The 19,270-nt window shown below is 50.0% G+C and overlaps 1 protein-coding gene across 3 annotated transcripts; it reads left to right on the top strand.

The window, feature by feature from the left end:
* Positions 1-12,952, top strand: Clu (clusterin). 3 transcript variants are annotated; one of them, XM_028890006.1, is made up of 9 exons: positions 1-107; positions 2,848-2,977; positions 4,879-5,027; positions 6,409-6,579; positions 7,168-7,579; positions 8,391-8,495; positions 11,206-11,435; positions 12,250-12,425; positions 12,707-12,952. In XM_028890006.1, the coding sequence occupies exons 2-9, from the start codon at positions 2,884-2,886 to the stop codon at positions 12,714-12,716; spliced, it is 1,347 nt and encodes a 448-aa protein (XP_028745839.1). In that variant the 5' UTR covers positions 1-107; positions 2,848-2,883; the 3' UTR covers positions 12,717-12,952. The 3 variants fall into 3 exon arrangements, with proteins under 3 accessions (XP_028745839.1, XP_037064339.1, XP_028745840.1); XM_028890007.2 differs by lacking the exon at positions 1-107 and adding an exon at positions 1,161-1,312 and having other exon boundaries at positions 12,707-12,951; XM_037208444.1 differs by lacking the exon at positions 12,707-12,952 and having other exon boundaries at positions 12,250-12,429.
* Positions 12,953-19,270: the final 6,318 nt, after the last annotated feature.

Genomic DNA, 19,270 nt, shown 5'->3' with positions numbered 1-19,270 from the left:
AGCCCCGAAGGGGGTGTACTTGAGCCGAGCACTATAAATAGGGCGCTTCCCCGGTGCTCACTACCAGCGTCACCAGGAGGAGCGCACTGGAGCGACGCTGCGGACCGGTGAGACATCCGCACCTTTCCTACCCCAGCGCTGTGCTGAAGCCACAAAGGGAGGGATGGGAGGACGGGGACAGCAGCCAGGTGGAGAGATGGCGCAGCCCTGGGGAAGTGGGAGGAGGCCAGAGTCCCGTCACCAGGCAGCCGAGCCTCGGGTCGGATGGCACGGGGGCTGCGCGCTGGCTCAGACTCGGGAGTCCCGGTGTTCATTAGCCCGGATCACAATTTCAAGGTTGTGTAATAGGCCGCAATGCAAAGATCTTCCTTTTGCAAAAATGGGGAAACTGAGGGTTGAAGCCTGCGCTGCGTTGCGGGAGGCGCAGGGGCGCGAGCGGCTGCGTGCTGCGTGCAGGTGCGTATCTTGGTGGGCGGCTGATGTCTTACATGCATGAGTCACCGTGTTTACACCTCCCTTCTAGCTCCTGGGACAGCACATAATAAAAAAGATGTGTGTATAAGGACGCGCTGAAGCCATTCAGTCCTGCTTAACACAGGGCTGAATGCATTCAGTCTTTCAGAGAATTGCTCCACCAGGCCTGAGACGTCTGACCCCACCAGATCGCGTTATACGTTAAACGAATGAGAACTGAAGCCCGATGGCTTTCAGAATTTCTGGATCCAATTTTAAAAACTGCTGCTGCTGCTGCTGCTGCTGCTGCTGTTGCTGCTGCTGTTTTAAAGGAAGAAGTTAGGAATCCAAGTGTCTATGCAGGCTCTGTAACTGGAAGCTCAAGAGAGTACCATTTAGTGCCCAACCTTGTGAGAATAATAAAATAAACCTCAAATGTTAGTCAGTGGGATATTAGACAGCCACAGATGTGTGACTTTAAAGAATATTTGAAAACAGGACCTATAAAGGGATGGTTCATAAAAATGCATTGAAAATAAATGGAGGAAATACGCCACAAGGGAAAAGACAGTGTTGTCCTGTTAGATAAGGAGGTCCTTGGCCCTGGGGAGGCTCATCCACTCAGGGCAGTTGGTAGCCAGGCAGCGAGCCAGCCTCCGAATGACGAGAGGAAGTGAGTCAGTGTAGAGAGGGAGGGCACCAGGCTGTGTGCATTGTCCTTGGACCAACAGCACCGCAGCACCTGGAAGCTTCTGAGACAAGCAAATTCTGACCCAGAGTCAGCATTACCACCAGACATCAGGGGAGTCTGTACTTGGGAGATTTACAGAGTGGAGGCTCCGTCGATCGCTCCTTTGAGGTCTGTATCAGGTCCATTTTACAGATAAAGAAACCGAGGCGGAGAGATGTAAGACTTTTGATGTCAAGGAAAGAATATTAAAGTGGGGTTTTGGAGTGCTGGGCTCTCATCCTGGGGTGGCCATTGGCTTACGGTGTGTCTTGGGAGACTCAACAGTAACTGGGCTTTGGCACTGCCATAGAGGTGCAGAGGTTGGGTGGAAGAGCCACCCTCCCCTTTCTTATCTGGGAGCTGGGTGGCTCTCCAGGCCCCAGGTCTCCCTTGGCAGGACCCAGGGCCACTGCCGCTCATCTTGAAACCATCTCACCTCCCTCCCATTCAATGCTCTTCCTTGGCTACCCTGCCCTGCTTCTGGGCATCATACTATCCTCTGGTCAGAACCCATTTCCAAGGCTGTTGAATGGATTATTTCCCAAAAGTCACGCTCGAGGCTTCTCCCACCCACAGGTATTTCTGTGGCTTCATCTCTGATACGGCCAAGGGTCTGTCCCTGCCTGAGGCGTTTCAGGCCTCAGTGAGCATCTGGGAGACCGGGACCTTCCTAGTGGATCTGAAACCAGGCTGGTCCAGCTGCCCACCCACTGCTGGGGAAAGTGCCTGTCTCTTCTCCCACGCGGCTCCTCTGCCTCTGTGTCCATAGCTACACCTCAGTAGAGGCCTTCCCTATTAATGATCTACCTGGTGTGCCGATGGGCCTGTCCAGCTGAGAGCATGTTTTAGAGTGAGCCATTTCAGGAAGAAAGACCGCTCCTCCCTTTTCTGTTCCTGTGGCTGTGGGAAGTCGGTGATAAGCCGTTCTGCGTAGGGTTGGAGATACGAGGCGTGTGTGTGTGTGTGTGTGTGTGTGTGTGTGTGTGTGTGTGTGTGTGTTTATGCAAACAATCCAGCTTCTGGGAAAGGATCCATTGTGTAATCCTGGGGCTTCAGCCTGTGTCCCCTGGCTCAGGGCAGCCAGCCCAGTGGTGGCAGGGGCACCTTGGCAGAGCATGCTGGTTCAGGCTTAGAGGGAACAGGCATGTGAAAGGGATTTGCTGGAGCCAATGGGTCTGTCCTCCTGAAGGGGCTTTCATGGGGCCCACTGCTAATCTCCGGCTTTGTCTTCCCCTTCCCTCGCTCTGCTTCTCTGCTTCCTACACAGTCCTTCTCTCCTTATTTTGCTTCTTTACCCCCACCCCCACCCCTTGAATCCATATTCAGCCCAGCAAACGCCTCACCCAGATGTAGTCAAATGGACTGAATTTCCATTTGTGCTGACTGAAGGGGGTGAATGTTACCTCTGACTCCTGAAAAGCACACTTAGATAGCCCTGGGGGCTCTGAGGGGATCATTGAAGGGGATAGGAGAGGGATGATTTTCCCCCCTATGTTCCTCAGGGATAAACTGCAGTCATGCTACCCGAGGGGGACAGACAGACAAGGGCCACAGATTACAATCCCACCCCATCTCCTTTCTCAGGGAGCTGTAGCAGGCTGCAGGAAATTCATAAGGAGCCCACCCGGCTGGTACCATGATGCTCTCCTGTTCTTTCCACACAGACCTGCTAGGACTCCTGACCCAGAGGAGGCCGCACCATGAAGATTCTGCTGCTGTGCGTGGGACTGCTGCTGGCCGGGGACAATGGCATGGTCCTGGGGGAGCAGGAGGTCTCCGACAATGAGCTCCAGGGCAAGTAGACTGAGGAGACTCAGGTGGTGGTGGGGTCTGGGGTAGGGCCACCTCTCCAGCTCATCCCCAAGTGCTGAGGGCTGTTTTCATACTGCACCCTGGGTCTGTCCCTGTCCCTGTTCCGTCTGAATCTCTAAGCTCCTGTTTTGTTGTTGTTTGTTTTGGTTTGTGTTTGTGGTCAGGTGCCTTCTAGACATTGACCTCTATGTCCCAAGCCACTCATTTATTCCTTCCTGGTCTCCTCCCTGGCTCCCTTACTTTTCTCTCAAAGCTGTGCCTAGACCATTTAAAACTTTGTCAGTTTTACCGTTGCATCCCTCAACCTCTCCCCCTGGAAACCTGGTTTCACCAGTGTCCTTCTCCGGACAAGAACAATACAGGTCAACATGAAGTAGTCATCTGAGGTCATCCCCTCCTCCCCATCTTCCAAGGCTTTCCCGGAAACCTGCCTTTCCTCCTTCCTTCTCTCCCAACCTCTTGTTCATAGCTGTGAGGGTTTTCATTTAAAAACCCAGATATTTGGGTCAGTCCTGGGTGTGAGTCTGCCCTATACTCTAATTCAGTGGTCCTCAACCTTCCTGGGCTGTGACCCTTTACTACAGCGCCTCATGCTGTGGTGACCCCAACCATAACATTATTTGCACTGCTACTTTGTAACTATAATTTTGCTACTGCTATTAATCATAATGTAAATATCTGATATGCAATGTATCTGATACGTGACCCCTGTGAAATGAAATGGTCATTTCACACACACACACACACACACACACACACACACACAAAGGAGTTGTGACCCAAGGTTGAGAACCACTGTTCCACTTGTAAACCTTTGGGCCACTCTCTTGATCTGCTCTTAAACTCAAGCTTTACTGAGATATGATTGACACATCAAAACGATATATTACAGAATACAACCCGATGCTCTCATGCTGATATGCATGGTGAAATGATTGCCATTGTCAAGCTACTAGCTATCCATCACCTCACCTTATTGTTGCGGTTCAGACACTTAAAATACATCCTCTTAGCACATGACAGAGGGCAGAACACAATATTATTAACCATGAGCACCGCGGGGACCATTGACCTCCAGGCTTACTCATGCTGCGTAATTGAAACTTCGTGCCCTTGGCTCAACGCCCCCGCCGCCCCCCGCCCCATCCACTCCCCCTTCTCATTGGATGTGTGTGACCCTGGCATCAGGAATAGTAGACAGAACACATTTGAGGTGTGGGAAACGGTGCTTGACACAGGATAAGCATCCAGTAAGCGGTGCCGCTGTGACACCATGTGTCATCGCCTCCGTCACCTGCTGCTGTGCCCTGGTTACAGTCTCCATGGTGACCGCAGCTCTTCATTTACCTTCCTGTCTCCATGGTGTCCCGTGCTCTTTCATTGATTTTCCTGTCCTCATCACCTGACACTGTTCGCCGGAACAAAGAAGTTCAAAGGCCGGGCTGAGCTGAACAACTCCAGAAAGATCTATATCCACAACCACAGATTTTGTTTCTATTTTGATGCTTAAGAGGTTAACTAACGCTTCTTTTCCCCCTCGTTTCCTTGAAATATCCTCGGGGGCCGTTGGCTCCTCAGGGTGGCATGGCAGGGACCAGACATAGTATGGCTGCCTCTCTCTGTACTGCTCCTGTGGTCCGTGTTCCTGAGTGGTGGGGGTGGCATCTACCATGACCCCTGTGATGAGACACAGAGGCAGGACAGAGACCATCGCAGCTGCCACTGGCTTGGGGTGGTGGTGACAGTGTCTCAGCTTGACCGCTCCGACCGCCCCCATCAGAGCAGGGCTTTCTCAGAGCCCCACTGGCTCCCGCGGGCTATTGCTCCAGCCCTTTCTTCCATTCAACTCATTCTACCTTCCTCTCTCTCTCTCTCTCTCACAGAAATGTCCACTCAAGGGAGTAAGTACATTAACAAGGAAATTCAAAACGCCGTCCAGGGAGTGAAGCAGATCAAGACTCTCATCGAAAAAACCAACGCGGAGCGCAAGTTACTGCTCGACAATTTAGAGGAAGCCAAGAAGAAGAAGGAGGTAGGGCCAAGCCTTGCCTGGGCCTGGCCCTCTCCCTGCTGGAGGGGAGGAAGGGGACATGGTGGGCAGATGTCTCGTGGGGTTGCCATGGTGTCCTAGTGCAGTCTGTACAGGGCTTTGCTGAAGCTGGGCTGGACCAAGGAAACAGAGAAAGCACATTTGCTTGTGAAAGCCTCGGAGCTGAGGTCTTGGATCTGGTTTCCTTGCAAGTCTGGCCCAGGGCCTGAAGCCCAGATTCATTTCAATAGATTTTTCTAATCCTTGGTGAAGATAGGGCATGGTGCGGGACTCGGGAGGGGATCACAGCAGCGTCTGGCTACTCTCCACTACTCCTTTCTTCTGTATTCAGAATTACTTTTAACATGAAAGTGTTTATTATAATATTTAAAAATTAATGTGAAAACTTTGTAATCTGTCCTTAGTCATCTATCCAACCCCACTTAGCCACAGGGGGCAGGCTTCAAGACCCTTAGTGGAAGCCTGAAGCCGTGGATAGTACCAAGCCCTCTAGACGTGTGTTTATGTACCTATCTATGATAATGCTTATTTTAGAAATTACAGACAGTAAGATATGAACAACAACAAAATAGAACAATTATAATGTTATACTGCAGAGAAAGTTATGCAGATGTATTTCTCTCACTCTCAAACATATCTTAATTCCTCACAGTTCACGATACTATTTTTAGAATGTAATTGACCTTCAGTAGCTAAGACCACTGATGATAATTGAAGGCTGCTGTGTTACCATTTGCTTAACTTGTCTTCTACATTTGAGCATCTCAGTTGGCTCTGGTGCACACTCACACACACACACACACACACACACACACACACACACACACACACACACTCACACACAGAGAGAGCAGAATTTATATACATATCCACCATTCACACACATTTCTTTTCCATATCTATACGTAGACGTCCACATCTGCAGTAAACTAATATCTCTTCAGGCACAGGATTTAAAATTTTTATTTTGGCACTCTCTGGATCCAATGACTGGGCCAAGGGCACGTTAATGAGTTTGATGGTTGGTGTGACTTCTGTTTTGATAGCTTCGATTTGCATGTCAGGGGCCACAGTTACATAGAAAGATGGGACTGGTGTCTTGGGGGAAATGAGAAGAGGAAGTGGGGCGTAAGGGAGAGGTGGAGCCTGAGGAAAAGACTGTCAGAGTAGTAAGTCAGAGAGGTCAGGGAAAGCTGAGAGCATATCCGGGCCTTGGAGGAGAAGAGGCTGCCGAGAGCCCAGTGGGGGCAGCAGGACAGGAGGGCTAGGGCGAAGATGAGGGCTGAAGTAGTACATTGTACATAGACCAGGGAGGCCTGCCAGGACTCTGTGTGGCTCACCTGGCCCTGTTATCTTCCCAAAGGATGCTCTCGATGACACCAGGGATTCTGAAATGAAACTGAAGGCATTCCCGGAAGTCTGCAACGAGACCATGATGGCCCTCTGGGAAGAGTGTAAGCCCTGCCTGAAGCAGACCTGTATGAAGTTCTACGCCCGTGTCTGCAGAAGCGGCTCTGGTCTTGTTGGCCGCCAGGTGAGAAGGAGACGTGTCCACGGCCTGGGCTCTGAATGAGGAACATGGAGAATCCATGAGATAGGCCTCATCCCATATGCTGGATACGGTTGATTAGCACTGCCTGATGACTTGCCTTTCTAGTGTCATGGTTGATTGGTGATGTCTGACATGAGTGCACATGTAAACAATCATCCCAGGTCTGCTTGCCAGGTACCATCTCTTAGAAGACCTTGAACTAGCTGGGTGAAATGGCCTCATGGTATGGCAGAAACCTGTGCTCAACTAGGAGAAAGGAATTAAGAATATTTAGCATATTAACGTTGATTCTGTCCCTACCTGTGAGCTCCACAAGGTTGGGATTTCGTAAGAGTCACTGTTTCCTGAAGGCTGACCGACCAGCCCAGTGGGAGTGGCTGTCCTCTATGGTCAAAGGTGACAGGGGATTCTTTTGAAGAGACCTGTGAGAGGTAGATGAGTGACATGAGCTGACAGAGTATTCTTGGGGAGGCAGAACAGTGGGAACCGGGGTCACCTGCTGTGTGATCAGAGGAGGATGCACTCGGGGCTGGAGTCAACACCTCCTCACTGTGCTCCTCTGGGTCCCAGCTGGAGGAGTTTCTGAACCAGAGTTCGCCTTTCTACTTCTGGATGAACGGCGACCGCATTGACTCCCTGATGGAGAGTGACCGGCAGCAGAGCCAAGCCCTAGACGCCATGCAGGACAGCTTTACCCGGGCGTCTGGCATCATGGACACGCTCTTCCAGGACCGGTTCTTCACCCACGAGCCCCAGGACACCCATTTCTTCTCACCCTTCGGCTTCCCACACAGGAGGCCTCACTTCTTATATCCCAAGTCCCGCTTGGTCCGCAGCCTCATGCCTCTCTCCCACTATGGGCCCCTGAGCTTCCAAAACATGTTCCAGCCTTTCTTCGAGATGATACACCAGGCTCAACAGGCCATGGATGTCCAGTTCCACAGCCCAGCCTTCCAGTTCCCAGACGTGGATTTGATAAGAGGTCAGAAAACCCTGCCTTTCTTTCCCAGGAGGAATGGGAACCTCCCAGATGTTAGGGCTCTTCCGGGGCTTGGCATGTGCTGTTTTTTTATGTTCCTAGCGGCCCTTTAGGCTGGTATTCTCTCCATTTACAGGGCCAAGGAGCTAGGATGGGGGTCAAGGAATGAGACGACAATGTGGGGTCCAGTTCAGTTTAGCACTGTAAAGATTGGAGCCTGTGTTCTTTGTGGCCTGGGTTGTGCCTCCTACAGGACCACAGCGTCTTTCTTAGGAACTCTTGAGGGCGAGGTGTGTGAAGCCTGTCCCTCCGGGCAGTGAACTGTATGTATTACAGCCTTGCTCGCCCTTAAAGAAGATGTTCATGGCCGTGACCTTAGTGTGCAATGTCTGTAAGGATGAAATGTAACGTGGACACAAGAAGCCAGTGTCTAAGGAGCAATATTCTTCATTGGTGCTTTGTGTCTTAACACCATCTTCTACGCGGTGTGGTTTGCACCATGGGGCTCACTGATGGTCAGTTAGGAGGGACACCAGCCAAGGAGAATGAAGAGCAGAGAACGCTGTCATGCCAGAAGGCACACAGCTGAGGGGATATGGCAGGAGAGAGCTCCTCAGATGGAGACGGTGGCTACACGGGCCGTACCTGCCGTGAAGCCATGGGGATATCCGATTCCATGTGTGCAGGCAAACAGCCACGCCGCATCTCCCGCTGACCACAGGGCTGAGCAGAGGTGTGGAGTCGTGTTGGGTGGGCTCCCTTCCAAAGGGCTGTGTGCCTCAGCCTGCCTCTTTCTCCCTTCCTATGTGTCCAGAAGGTGAAGATGACCGTACAGTGTGCAAGGAGATCCGCCACAACTCCACAGGGTGCCTGAAGATGAAGGGCCAGTGTGAGAAATGCCGGGAGATCTTGTCTGTGGGTGAGTCGGGGACCAGTCTATAATCTGGCACTGTGGTCATCTGACTTTGGGTCACCTGTGACTCACTGGCAGGGTCCTTCTTCAGAGACTAGCTCTCTGTCTGTGAGCTGGGGGTCCCTGGAAAAGTCCTCACCTTGATATACAGCCTCCTGTCCTCCTGTCTAGAGTTAGGGTCGTGATTTGGGAGCTGGAATAGTGCTCTACCACTGAGCGACACCCGTTGTACTTAAAATCAAGTTCAGATGCAGACTGTTCTAACACAGATGAGGTGTATCTAAAGCACCCACCACCTTGATGGCCCATGGTAAACCCGCAGTCCACGGTGGGTGTCGCCATAGAATTTGACTATAGCCACCAGCAATTCCCGTGGTTACTTTGTCCACAGTGCCAAGTACAGTAGGCCTTGTTTTTTTACTTTGTATTATGAAATCTTAGACGGCATGCATTTTATTTAACGAGCACTCACCACGTGCCAGGCACTGCTGTAAACATTTCAGATGTTTGCTCACCCTTCAGAATGACCTTGTGAGCTGGGTACAGCTCTTTTCATCTTGTAGAATAGCTGAGTGACTTACCTAAGATTATGAGACATGAGACATCTCACTTAGGCTGTGCTTAGGAATAGCACCCTGGGGTTTCTCCCATGGGACCCTGAGCTATGTCTTTGTGACAGTGGTCCTTGGTATCCTGCCACATTCTTTTTGGTAGATGAGTCCCTCAGAAGATGAAATATTTTCCTTCAGCAGTCCCCCAGGCAATCTGGGTGTGATGGTACCCCTCCCATAATCCCAGCATTTGGGAGGCTGAGATAGGATGATTCAAGGCCAGTCTTGGCTACATTGTGAGATTCTGTCTTAAAGAAAACAAAACAAAATACAAACAACAAACAAAACTGTTCCTCAAAGTTTTGTCAGGTCTGGCTATCGATCAAATGCCCCATGCCTCAAGCCCAGTCTTTACCGTGGTCCCCGGACTTTGCAGCGCTCCCTGCTCAGATCACAAAGGGTTAATCTTCCTTATCAACCCTGTGGTTTTGCTGTTACTTCATACCTGTGGTTGGCCAGGACAGGCCTTCAGAGTCTGGTTAAACATTCCTAGCCTCACTCCTGCGATGTTAGGAGCCCATGCAAACAAACATTAGTGTTTGCAAAGGTTGTGGTGTGAAATGTTAGATAAGTATATGGCCACATCTGCAGGCTTTCCCCAGGAAACTGTCAGGATAGTTGAATGACAGAGAGTCTGACCACAAGGAAGCCAGTCACCTGGATCTCTTACATCAGGCTTAGTGATCTTAGACCACACTCTAGCAGTCACCATGTCTAGCACCCATTAGCTCTTATTTATGGTGCTTACAGTTATATGGATAGGCTCTACCAGGGACGTGTAGCCTGGGACGTCTTGATTCAACCCTGTGGGGCAGGCCTTTGCACTGCTGAGCACTTAACAGCATCTTTGGCTTCCACCTGCCAGATGCCCCCTTCCCTCCACTGTGACCATCAGAAATATCTTCAGAACTTCCAGAATGTCCCCTGGTGGGTAGCAAGGTCCCAGGTTGAGAACCACCAACTGTGTAGCCCCACAGGGACTTCTCCTTGTTTGGGATATTCAGTAGTAAGTAATAACATTCAGGTTATTTCTCACAGATTTCTTCTCAGCCTGGCTTCTTGTCTCTAATCCTGTTTCTTGCCCCACACAAGATTTTGTCTTATTTTAGTATGAATGATCGCAGCTGCACATAGGCCCAGAAGGCTCTCTTCTCTCTTGTCTTGCTTCATTTTCATATAGCCATTCCTGGATGTTTTAAAAATAATGGGGGGGGGGGACTGGTTTTCAGACGATATGGACACTCTGTAGGTCCTAGAAACCTGAGATCTGCAGTGCACTCAAGGACCAGAAGGGAAGACTGCAATTTCGCTATTCTCTTCAGGATCCCCCTGGCCAGCTGTGGGTGGATGAGGACAGCCAAGGATCGAACCCCCCTCCCCCCAGCACCAAACCAGAATGTCCAAATCTCTCAAACATGCTCAAAAATAAGCTTGGCGAATGTTGTAGAACCATTGTCTCAGAGGAGGAAGAGCTCAGACTGAGGAGTTGAAGATGTGGGTTCAATCTTGGTTCCAAAGATTGTTTCTCTTCTAGATCTGGGCAAGTTTCTTACTTCTGAAAACCCCGTTTCGTTACTGGTCAAACAGGAGTTTTGGTGCATAAGTCAAAACAAGCCTACTTTGAGAGCAAAGGACACCTGGAGCACCTGATTGTGTCTGGCACACAGTAGGTGCACCTAGGTGCTCCTCTTCTCTGGGGAGTGTCCAGTGCACAGTAGGCTCCTTCTGTTTGGAAATGACTCCCGGGAGGCACTAAGGCAGCGAGAGTTAACTCCAGGTCTGAACACATGGAGCAGTTGACCTCGGCGCTCCCTAGAGAATGGTCAGCAGCACTAGGGCAGGTCCCCAAGACTGGTCCCGTCTACCACTCAGAGAGAACTCATTCACGCTGCTCCAGCACAGCTTAGCCCCTCCACCATTGTTTCCCAAAGCATGAAGGGAGCAGTGCCTTGGTGCCCATTTCGGGGGGACTGCTTCATGGTTTGTGGACCTCCACTCAGCAGGAGCTCCGCTGCAGATTCCAGCTGCAGGCGCTGGTCCCCCAGGGCGTTTTCATCGCCCCCTAACTCTCCCTTCGGGGTTCTGTTCCTTTCTCCTCCGGACAGACTGCTCGGCCAACAACCCTGCGCAGGCTCACCTGCGCCAGGAGCTGAACGACTCCCTCGAGGTGGCCGAACTGTTGACCAAGCGGTACAACGAGCTGCTTCATTCCCTCCAGAGCAAGATGCTCAACACCTCATCCCTGCTGGAGCAGCTGAACGAGCAGTTCAACTGGTTGTCCCAGCTGGCTAACCTCACACAGGGCGAGGACCAGTATTACCTGCGGGTCTCCACCGTGAGTTTGCGTTCCAGTCACGGGCTTAGACTGGGGCCCGTGGGTGGTCTAGAGATGATGTGTGCCTCTTAGAGGTGGAATGGGACAAAGGTACCACACAAGAGCACCTATGAGTTCCACTGGCAGGGACTAGGGAAATCCTATGCATGCTTTAGCATTGACATGCCTTCTTCGCCCTTTGAGGTCAGACATCCAAGGACGTTTCCAAGAGAAGGGAAGTGAGAGGGTCCGTGGCTTGCTAAGGGTGGGGAACTTTGGGCAGCTTTCCTGCCCATCGACCCGTCAGCCTGACTGCAAAGCTGCTTTCTTACCGGGGATTGAGTTAAGTGGCACATGAATTGGTTCATTGTCAGCCAGTGAAAACAGCTTCCTTTTAATGCTCAGACCTCCCCCTCCCCGCTTCAACCACAGAGCAGCTAACATTTGTACAAGTGGATGTTGGGGCCAGGCATGCTGTAAGCCAGCACTGGGGAGACTGAGGCAGATGGGTGGGGAGCTTGAGACCAGACTGGACTACATAGTGAGACCCTGTCTCCAACAAAGCGGGAAAACAAGAAAATAAGACAAGATAGCAAGAAAACATTTGAAAAATCAAGTTTCTGGAGTGCCTGCCCAGCTGCTCATTTTCAAATGACATCTGTTCTTTCAGACTGGGATATTTTTACTCTGAAATGTCTAGACATCTTGACTAGTGACAGATAACAGAAGATTCGTATTTGCTTGAAGGGGCAAAGAAAAATCCCATATCCTTTGACAAAGAAAGGGACACTCTAGACATCGTGTATGGATGCCTCATTTGCCTCCTTCTGCCTAGGTGACAACCCACTCTTCGGATTCAGAAGTCCCCTCCCGTGTCACTGAGGTCGTGGTGAAGCTGTTTGACTCTGACCCCATCACAGTGGTGTTACCAGGAGAATTATCTAGGGATAACCCCAAATTTATGGACACAGTGGCAGAGAAAGCACTGCAGGAATACCGCAAGAAAAGCCGGTAAGCAGGCAGCCTTTCTGTGACCCGAGGGACTGATAAACAAGCCTTTCTGAGACCCTGGGAGGCTGGAAAGTCCTCAGAAGTCCAGATAAGGAGCAGAATGTGCATTCTGGGCACAGTGCCTATCCCTGTGGCTGGAGCCTATGGGGAAGCTAGGAAAATCATGGGAATTTTCTTTTCTTTGCTCCGGGAAATGTTTTTCCTTGGTTGTAAGAATGTGGGTGTAGGTGGCTGCTTCTCAGGGGGGATACTGATTCCCTTCTCCACTCTTTTTTTTTCAGAGCGGAATGAGACAGAAACATTGCGTTTCCACATGTGGGGTCCCCTAGAAGTGAAGGCCCCCCCCCAGCTCCCCGAGGTTGCCACAGACCTCTAGAGAGCTCCGCATGTCTCCAAGCGAGTAGGCTTCGACCCCAGCAGCCTCTCCTTCCTTTGGATTCTGCACTCTAACGCCTGCACTTGCTGCTCCTGGGAAGAACTTCCCCACGCAACTAATCCGATAATAAAGCTGCCTTGTGATCTGTGTCGCCCGGCCTGTTTCCATACCTGATTTTCCTGCCGACCGCATGTTTTCATTTGGTACGGGGAAGAAACAGAAAGAGATGGGTCAGCTGGGGAAGTGCTCGCCACACACATGAGCTCGGTCAAGTCAGGCATGGCGGCACATGCTTGTAACCTCAGCGTGGTCAAGGTGGGGGAGAGAGGGCCTTGGCACTTGCAGGTGAGGCAGTCTCAGTCTCACCTGATCAGTGAGCTCAGGTCCCCGAGAAAGATCTCATCTCAAAACACACAGGTAGAAAAGCAGGCAGCCTTTCTGTGACCCAAGGGACTGATAAACAAGCCTTTCTGAGACCCTGGGAGGCTGGAAAGTCCTCAGAAGTCCAGATAAGGAGCAGAATGTGCATTCTGGGCACAGTGCCTATCCCTGTGGCTGGAGCCTATGGGTAAGCTAGGAAATTGGCGGAGCGACACCCAAAGCTCCACACAAATGCAAAAGAAACCTTAAAAGTAAGGACCGAGATTATAAAGGACTCACCATACAGTGGAGAGTAAAGAATATTGGGGGACCAATAAAAGCTGGGGGGACCTCTGGTTTGGAGAGAGGCATGTTCCACTAGCCCACGGAGGCAAATTCCTGAAGCTCGAATCCCCTTACAGCACTGTCCATGTGTCCTGACCGGTGGGGCAGTCTCCCAGAGAACGCTCTGAAAATCAAGGTGTAACTGTGGAAATTGGCCAGCAGGAGGCCAGACTAAGAGGCAGTTTTCTTTTTATTTGTAAGAACTTGGAACTCTGGGAAGCCTTCTGGACCATGGTGGTCTCTGATCACTTTCTCTCCATACAATCTTTACCTCTCTATTGGGTGTTTATTTCTCTGCTCATGTGGTTTTTAAAGTTCCTTCCTCCACAGCTCAGGCTCAGCTCTCGGTCAGTTGCAGTACCAGGTGCTGCCAGCAGGTGACGCCGACCAGCCATAGTCTACATCTCCATTGAGTACATCCTGTTTGTCACTTGCTGGGATCTCAGGCCATTGAGAGTGACACTGTAGAAACGATGCGGGCCATTTATTTGCAGTCCTGAAGCTAGTGCAGAGCAGATTCAGGGACCAAGGGGCTTCACGGTGGCCTTACGCCAAGGCTTCTTCTAGCTCAGTGTCCTACGCAGACTGAGCCTTGCTAGGTGTTTTCTAGAACAGTTGGGTCAATCTAGGTTGCACAAAGATGAAGAGAAGGTACAGAAAGGGCTTGGATCATCAGAGTCCAGCACTGACCCTGCTGGTGGAGTAGCAAACAGCACACCGTGCGGAGCAACCTCACAAGGTTCACAATGAACTGTTTGCCTCTGCACACTCCGCACTCCAATCCGGTTTCACCTCTGATCCCAACATCCCAATTTCAGTCCTCACTGACTATGACATTGCTTTGTGATGGCCGGGCAGCCTCAGTGCTACAGCTCTTCTTCCCCAGCTCAGTGACTTATGGTCCAGCAGTGGCACTGACCATCTCTGGTCCAAATGGAAGTGGATGAGGGTTCGTCTAGGCTTGGGATGGAGTTGTCACAGGTTGGGGTACCATGGTCAGCCTGTCCTCACTTGTACCAGCACCCAGGGGAACAAAGACCACGTCTTAAGGTGGCCCCAGGCCCACTCTGTGACCTCATCTTTGCCTCCAGTCTCTCTAGGTGTCCTAAGGCACATCACAGGATTGGGGCGACTGGAGGGCCACTTTACCCCAGATCATGTTCATAAGTGATCACGAATGCCATGACACCTTTGCCAATGATGTTGTGTGTGTAAGGCCACACAGTGACACACTGACACCAATCCCAGGAAAGGGGCGCATTTTTCAGATCGGCAGCCAACAGGTCCTAAAGAAAGGAGGTAGTTCTTTGAAACTGGTCCATGATGACCTTGACAGCCTTGAACACAACATGCTACTGCCTTACTCTGACTGTGTGAAGACATCCTGTGTCTAGAAACACATGTCAAGATCATGAAACCAACAAACTCATAGGAGACTCCTTTTTGGAATTTTCTGGAAATGTCTGGGCTTCTCTTGACCTTTGAAAGGTCCTGTCTCATGGACAAGACATCAAGACAAGGTTGATGTCAGCAGCACAGACCTTTAGTGACATCTGCTCCCCATCGCCTGGTGATATTGCCCCTCTTTGTAGATTCCAATTTCAAAGTCTCCCTGGCCTGTGTGATTAGACTTTTTGGAATGATTTTTTTCTGGCTTCCAGTCTTCCATTCTCGTGATAGAATCTGTTTTTTTTTTTTTTTTTTTTTTTTTTTTTTTTTTTTTTGCAAGACCTCAGGAAGGGACCTTACTTACAGGGACCGGAGAACTTCTAAATCTGAAGTCAGCTATGGTTTGTAGAGCTAGTGTCTGCTCCCTTCTCTGAGACATTCAAGGTCATTTTTTTGTTTGGGCCATGGAAGATACACATATTAGGTTTTAGATTTTTCCCTCTGTACAGCCACTGGGGACAGCTTGAGGCCCAGTTCAGAGACCTATAAGAGGCTACCACAGAATGACTAGAGAGGTCCCTTCCTGTGCTGTGTGTTCCCTCTGTTGATGAGCTTTGAGGGCCCTTCCCAGCCAGCTCTGCCAGTGTGCCTTCCTGACAGGTCACTGTGTCTTATCTAAGGTTCCAAGGTGACAGAGTCAAAATACCCCAATAACAGCAACCCGAAGGAGAAAGAGCGGGCAGTTCCAGATGCAGCCCAGTGAGGCTTCATCTCCTGTCAGTTCCACAACCTCCCCAAACATCTGCATCAGCTGGAGACCAGGTACTCAGACATAGGAGCCTGTGGGGGGTGGGGGATTACACATTTGGGCCACCATGCAGGTGGCCTGGCCATAGCTTGTCTAAGTTTGTCCTATCCTGAGCCAGAGACCCCAGGGCATAAGCGCCACATAAGCCTTTTGAGTATATTAATCTTTAGCAAAAACCTCAGAGTAACGAGCTGGTGGCTGCATCCCATGGGAGCCTCAGAGCCTACCCGCCCCCCCCCCCCTTTTTTTTTCAGCTGCATACCTAAGGAGCACGGGGACAAGTGGGCATCTGGAGAGAAGTGTGCTTGGTTACTTCTCTCCCCAGATCCAGCTTGGAGAGCTGATGCTATGTTGTGATCCGATTTACCCACCCGACCCTCACCCCAGGAGGGCACTGGTCCTCATTGTTCAACTCCATTTTAATTTCTTGTATGCTTTAATGATTACTGCCCACTTGTTAAGAGTCCAGGCTGGGCAGACAGGAACAGGCACACACCTCAGTACCCATGAGTTCCCACATCCAGAGAGGAGGCTAGTGTTTGCCACCAGGGGGATGGATGATCTGGTTCCTGATGCTTCAGGCTCAGCTGACGGGGAGGCAGCCGCAGACAGAACCCAGCCGATGGGAACTTGGAACAGAGGAAACAGAAGAAAGATAGAAGGAGGGAGGAAAGATGGCTCTAGATCAGCAATGCCCTCGGGAGGCCAACACAGGTTCAGCACACATCACTCAGGGCCAAAAGGACGGTGCCATGAGTCTTCTGGACGGATGGCGCTCAGGGGTCAAAAGACACCAGCTCAAAGAAAGAATAAATTGCACTCATCAGAAGCCAAATCCCCTAAGGATATGCAGGTGTTCTGGCAACTGGAACGTGTATTTCCAGAACACTGGGTTGACTGAGCAACCTGGGAATTGAAGAATTAAGGAACGTGGAGGTGTCAGACCTAAGTCATTGGACTGAGTCCCTCACTGCCTATATGTCTTGAAGAGAATGCTCAGTCCATAAAGTTTAAGAACTGAAATGTAAACCATCTAAACATCCATGATGTAAAAGGTTCTCCTGTCTCCACCAGTGGGGGATGCTCTCCCCAGGCTCCTATTGGGTGTAGCCTGATGGAAAAAAAAAAAATGAAGCCAGTATGAAGCAAAATTGGAGTTGAGTAGGTAAAGGGAAGTTCTGGACTTAAGTCAATACAGGCTTTAAGTGTGGGCATGGGAAGAGACAAACATTCAAGAACAAAACATCTGAGGAAATAAGGACTTCTCAAGGGATTGGAGTCACTGGGACTCTGGATAGTCCCCTGTATGAGCAAACTGAACAGGAGATTGTGAGTTAAAATGGGGTGGGAGATTCGATGTGTGGATTTTTCCAGAATAGGGGTCACTTATTTTGTCCTTTATGGGGTTTTCCAGATGTGTTATGGCATCAGATAAATAATGGGGAAGGCAATGTCGCAAGCCCAGTGGTGACAAGCTGCCATTATCGTGACGTCAAGGACAGTCAGTGGCCATGTTGGTTAGGTCGCGTTGGCCCCAGCTGGATTTGGGTGGTTTCGTTTTTCACTGATGGAGCGACACATGATGTTTCACGATCGGACAGCTCTGTGGTTTCATTTTTCTTCCTCCCCCACCCCTCATGTATATACAGCCTGTCTCATTCCCTTCACTTTGTGTTGAAGAGTTTAAAGACATTGTCTTTTGTGGCTTACTCTGAGGTACTGACAAGTTTCCCCACTTCCCTGAGCCTCAGCCTTCTCTTTTATGGAAGGGAAGGGGGTGAGGTGACTTAGACCTGGTGATTTCCAATGCCTCAGGGTTTAGCTTGCTATAATTTTTAATTTTTTTTTTACTTGTGTAATATGCATGTGTGGGGTTGTGCATATGAGGGCAGGTACCCACAGAGTCCAGAGGAGGGAGCTAGAGTTATCGGTGGTTGTAAGCCTCTTTTTTTTTTTTTTTTTTTTAAAGATTTATTTATTTATTATGTATACAGTGTTCTATCTGCATGTGTCCCTGCAGGCCAGAAGAGGACACCAGATCTCATTATAGATGGTTGTGAACCACCATGTGGTTTTTGGGAATTAAGCTCAGGACCTCTGGAAGAGCAGCCAGTACTCTACCTCTGAGCCATCTCTCCAGCCCCGGATATAGGTCTCTTGATCATGTGCTGGGAATCATCAAATCCAGGTCCTCTACAAGAGCAGCGCATGCTCTTAGCTCTTGAGCCATCCCTCCTGCCCCACGTTTACTCTTGTTAATCACGCCAACCCGTTCCAGAGCCCTCAAGAGAAAAGCAACCGATGGGTACATCAAAAGTGAGGGATTCGATGTTGGGCTTAGCACCGTGATTTCAGTCTGCAAGGCAACCCTGAAGGCTGCAAACTCCGGTTGAAGTTAGTGTGGACTCTTCACAGCCTTGAAGTTCCCCCCTAATGGGCTCATCTAACTTTTTGGCTGGTCAACATGGCACTATCATCTATAAAGTTCACATGCGAGAAACAGGCAATCGAGTTTAAAAAATAACTTAAAAACTATAGCATTTTGGGCTGGAGAGATGGCTCAGAGGTTAGGAGCACTGACTGCTCTTCCAGAGGTCCTGAGTTCAATTCCCAGCACCCACATGGTGGCTCACAACCATCTGTAATGAGATCTGGTGCCCCTCTTCTGGCCTGCAGGCATACATGTAGACAGAACACTGTATACATAATAAATAAATCTTAAAAAACCAACTATAGTATTTTAAGTAAGCTTTTACATTAAAATACTTGTTGTTGATACTAATAGTATGTCACCGTGGCTTCATCTCCACTTTCCTAAAACAGCGGTGTTGAACATCTTTTTCCATGTCCGGTGGCCTTTGTGTAGCTGTAGAGAAATGTCTATCCAAGTCCTTCATCCCTTTGTGATCTGGCAGTTCTGTTGGTAAGTACACTCTGCATTTTAACTCTTTATGAATTGAAATACGAATTTCTCAAAGGCAGAAAAATATCTTCAGTCTTTAATTTATAAAAAGCAGCTGGAGCATCTTGGTTCTCCAAGGAACACTCCAGAAAGACCACAGAGCAAACTAAAATCTCATTTGTGAAGAGGAAGGTGAGAACAAAACCAGGGACTTGGTGAAAGCCCGGCTCTCTAAGGTGATGGGAGAGAAACAAACAGATGAGTGAGTTCCACTCTGAACACCCCCTGAAAGAGACACTGTGGGTGTCAGGCCATGACAGTCAGGCCAGGTGGATCCATCTGGAAGATGGCTTGTCCAGGACCAGACAGTCTCTGGGCATCCGAAAGAACTTTTGAAGAGAGAAAGCAGAGCGTGCTTCATGCCACCTCTGTGCTGAAACACTTGCTAAGGGATCCCTTCTGCATTGGGCCGCAGAACCGCAGGCCTCAGAACCTCACGACACCTGGCTGACAGGTAGATCCTAGGAACCACCAAATCCCCAGTCTGGATTGGAATGTCTGTGGGACTCATGGGAATGCGAACAGGGATTTAAAGGAGAGGCCACCTCTTGCCTGGGGTGCTGTGAAGATGGTGGAGAAAGGAACAGAGAGGCGCCCCCCTCCCC

Source organism: Peromyscus leucopus, chromosome 9, assembly GCF_004664715.2.
Source record: "Peromyscus leucopus breed LL Stock chromosome 9, UCI_PerLeu_2.1, whole genome shotgun sequence".
NCBI classification, from domain to species: domain Eukaryota; kingdom Metazoa; phylum Chordata; class Mammalia; order Rodentia; family Cricetidae; genus Peromyscus; species Peromyscus leucopus.
Note: the sequence above shows the minus strand (reverse complement) of the source record. Positions and strands in the feature narration are given on the sequence as shown.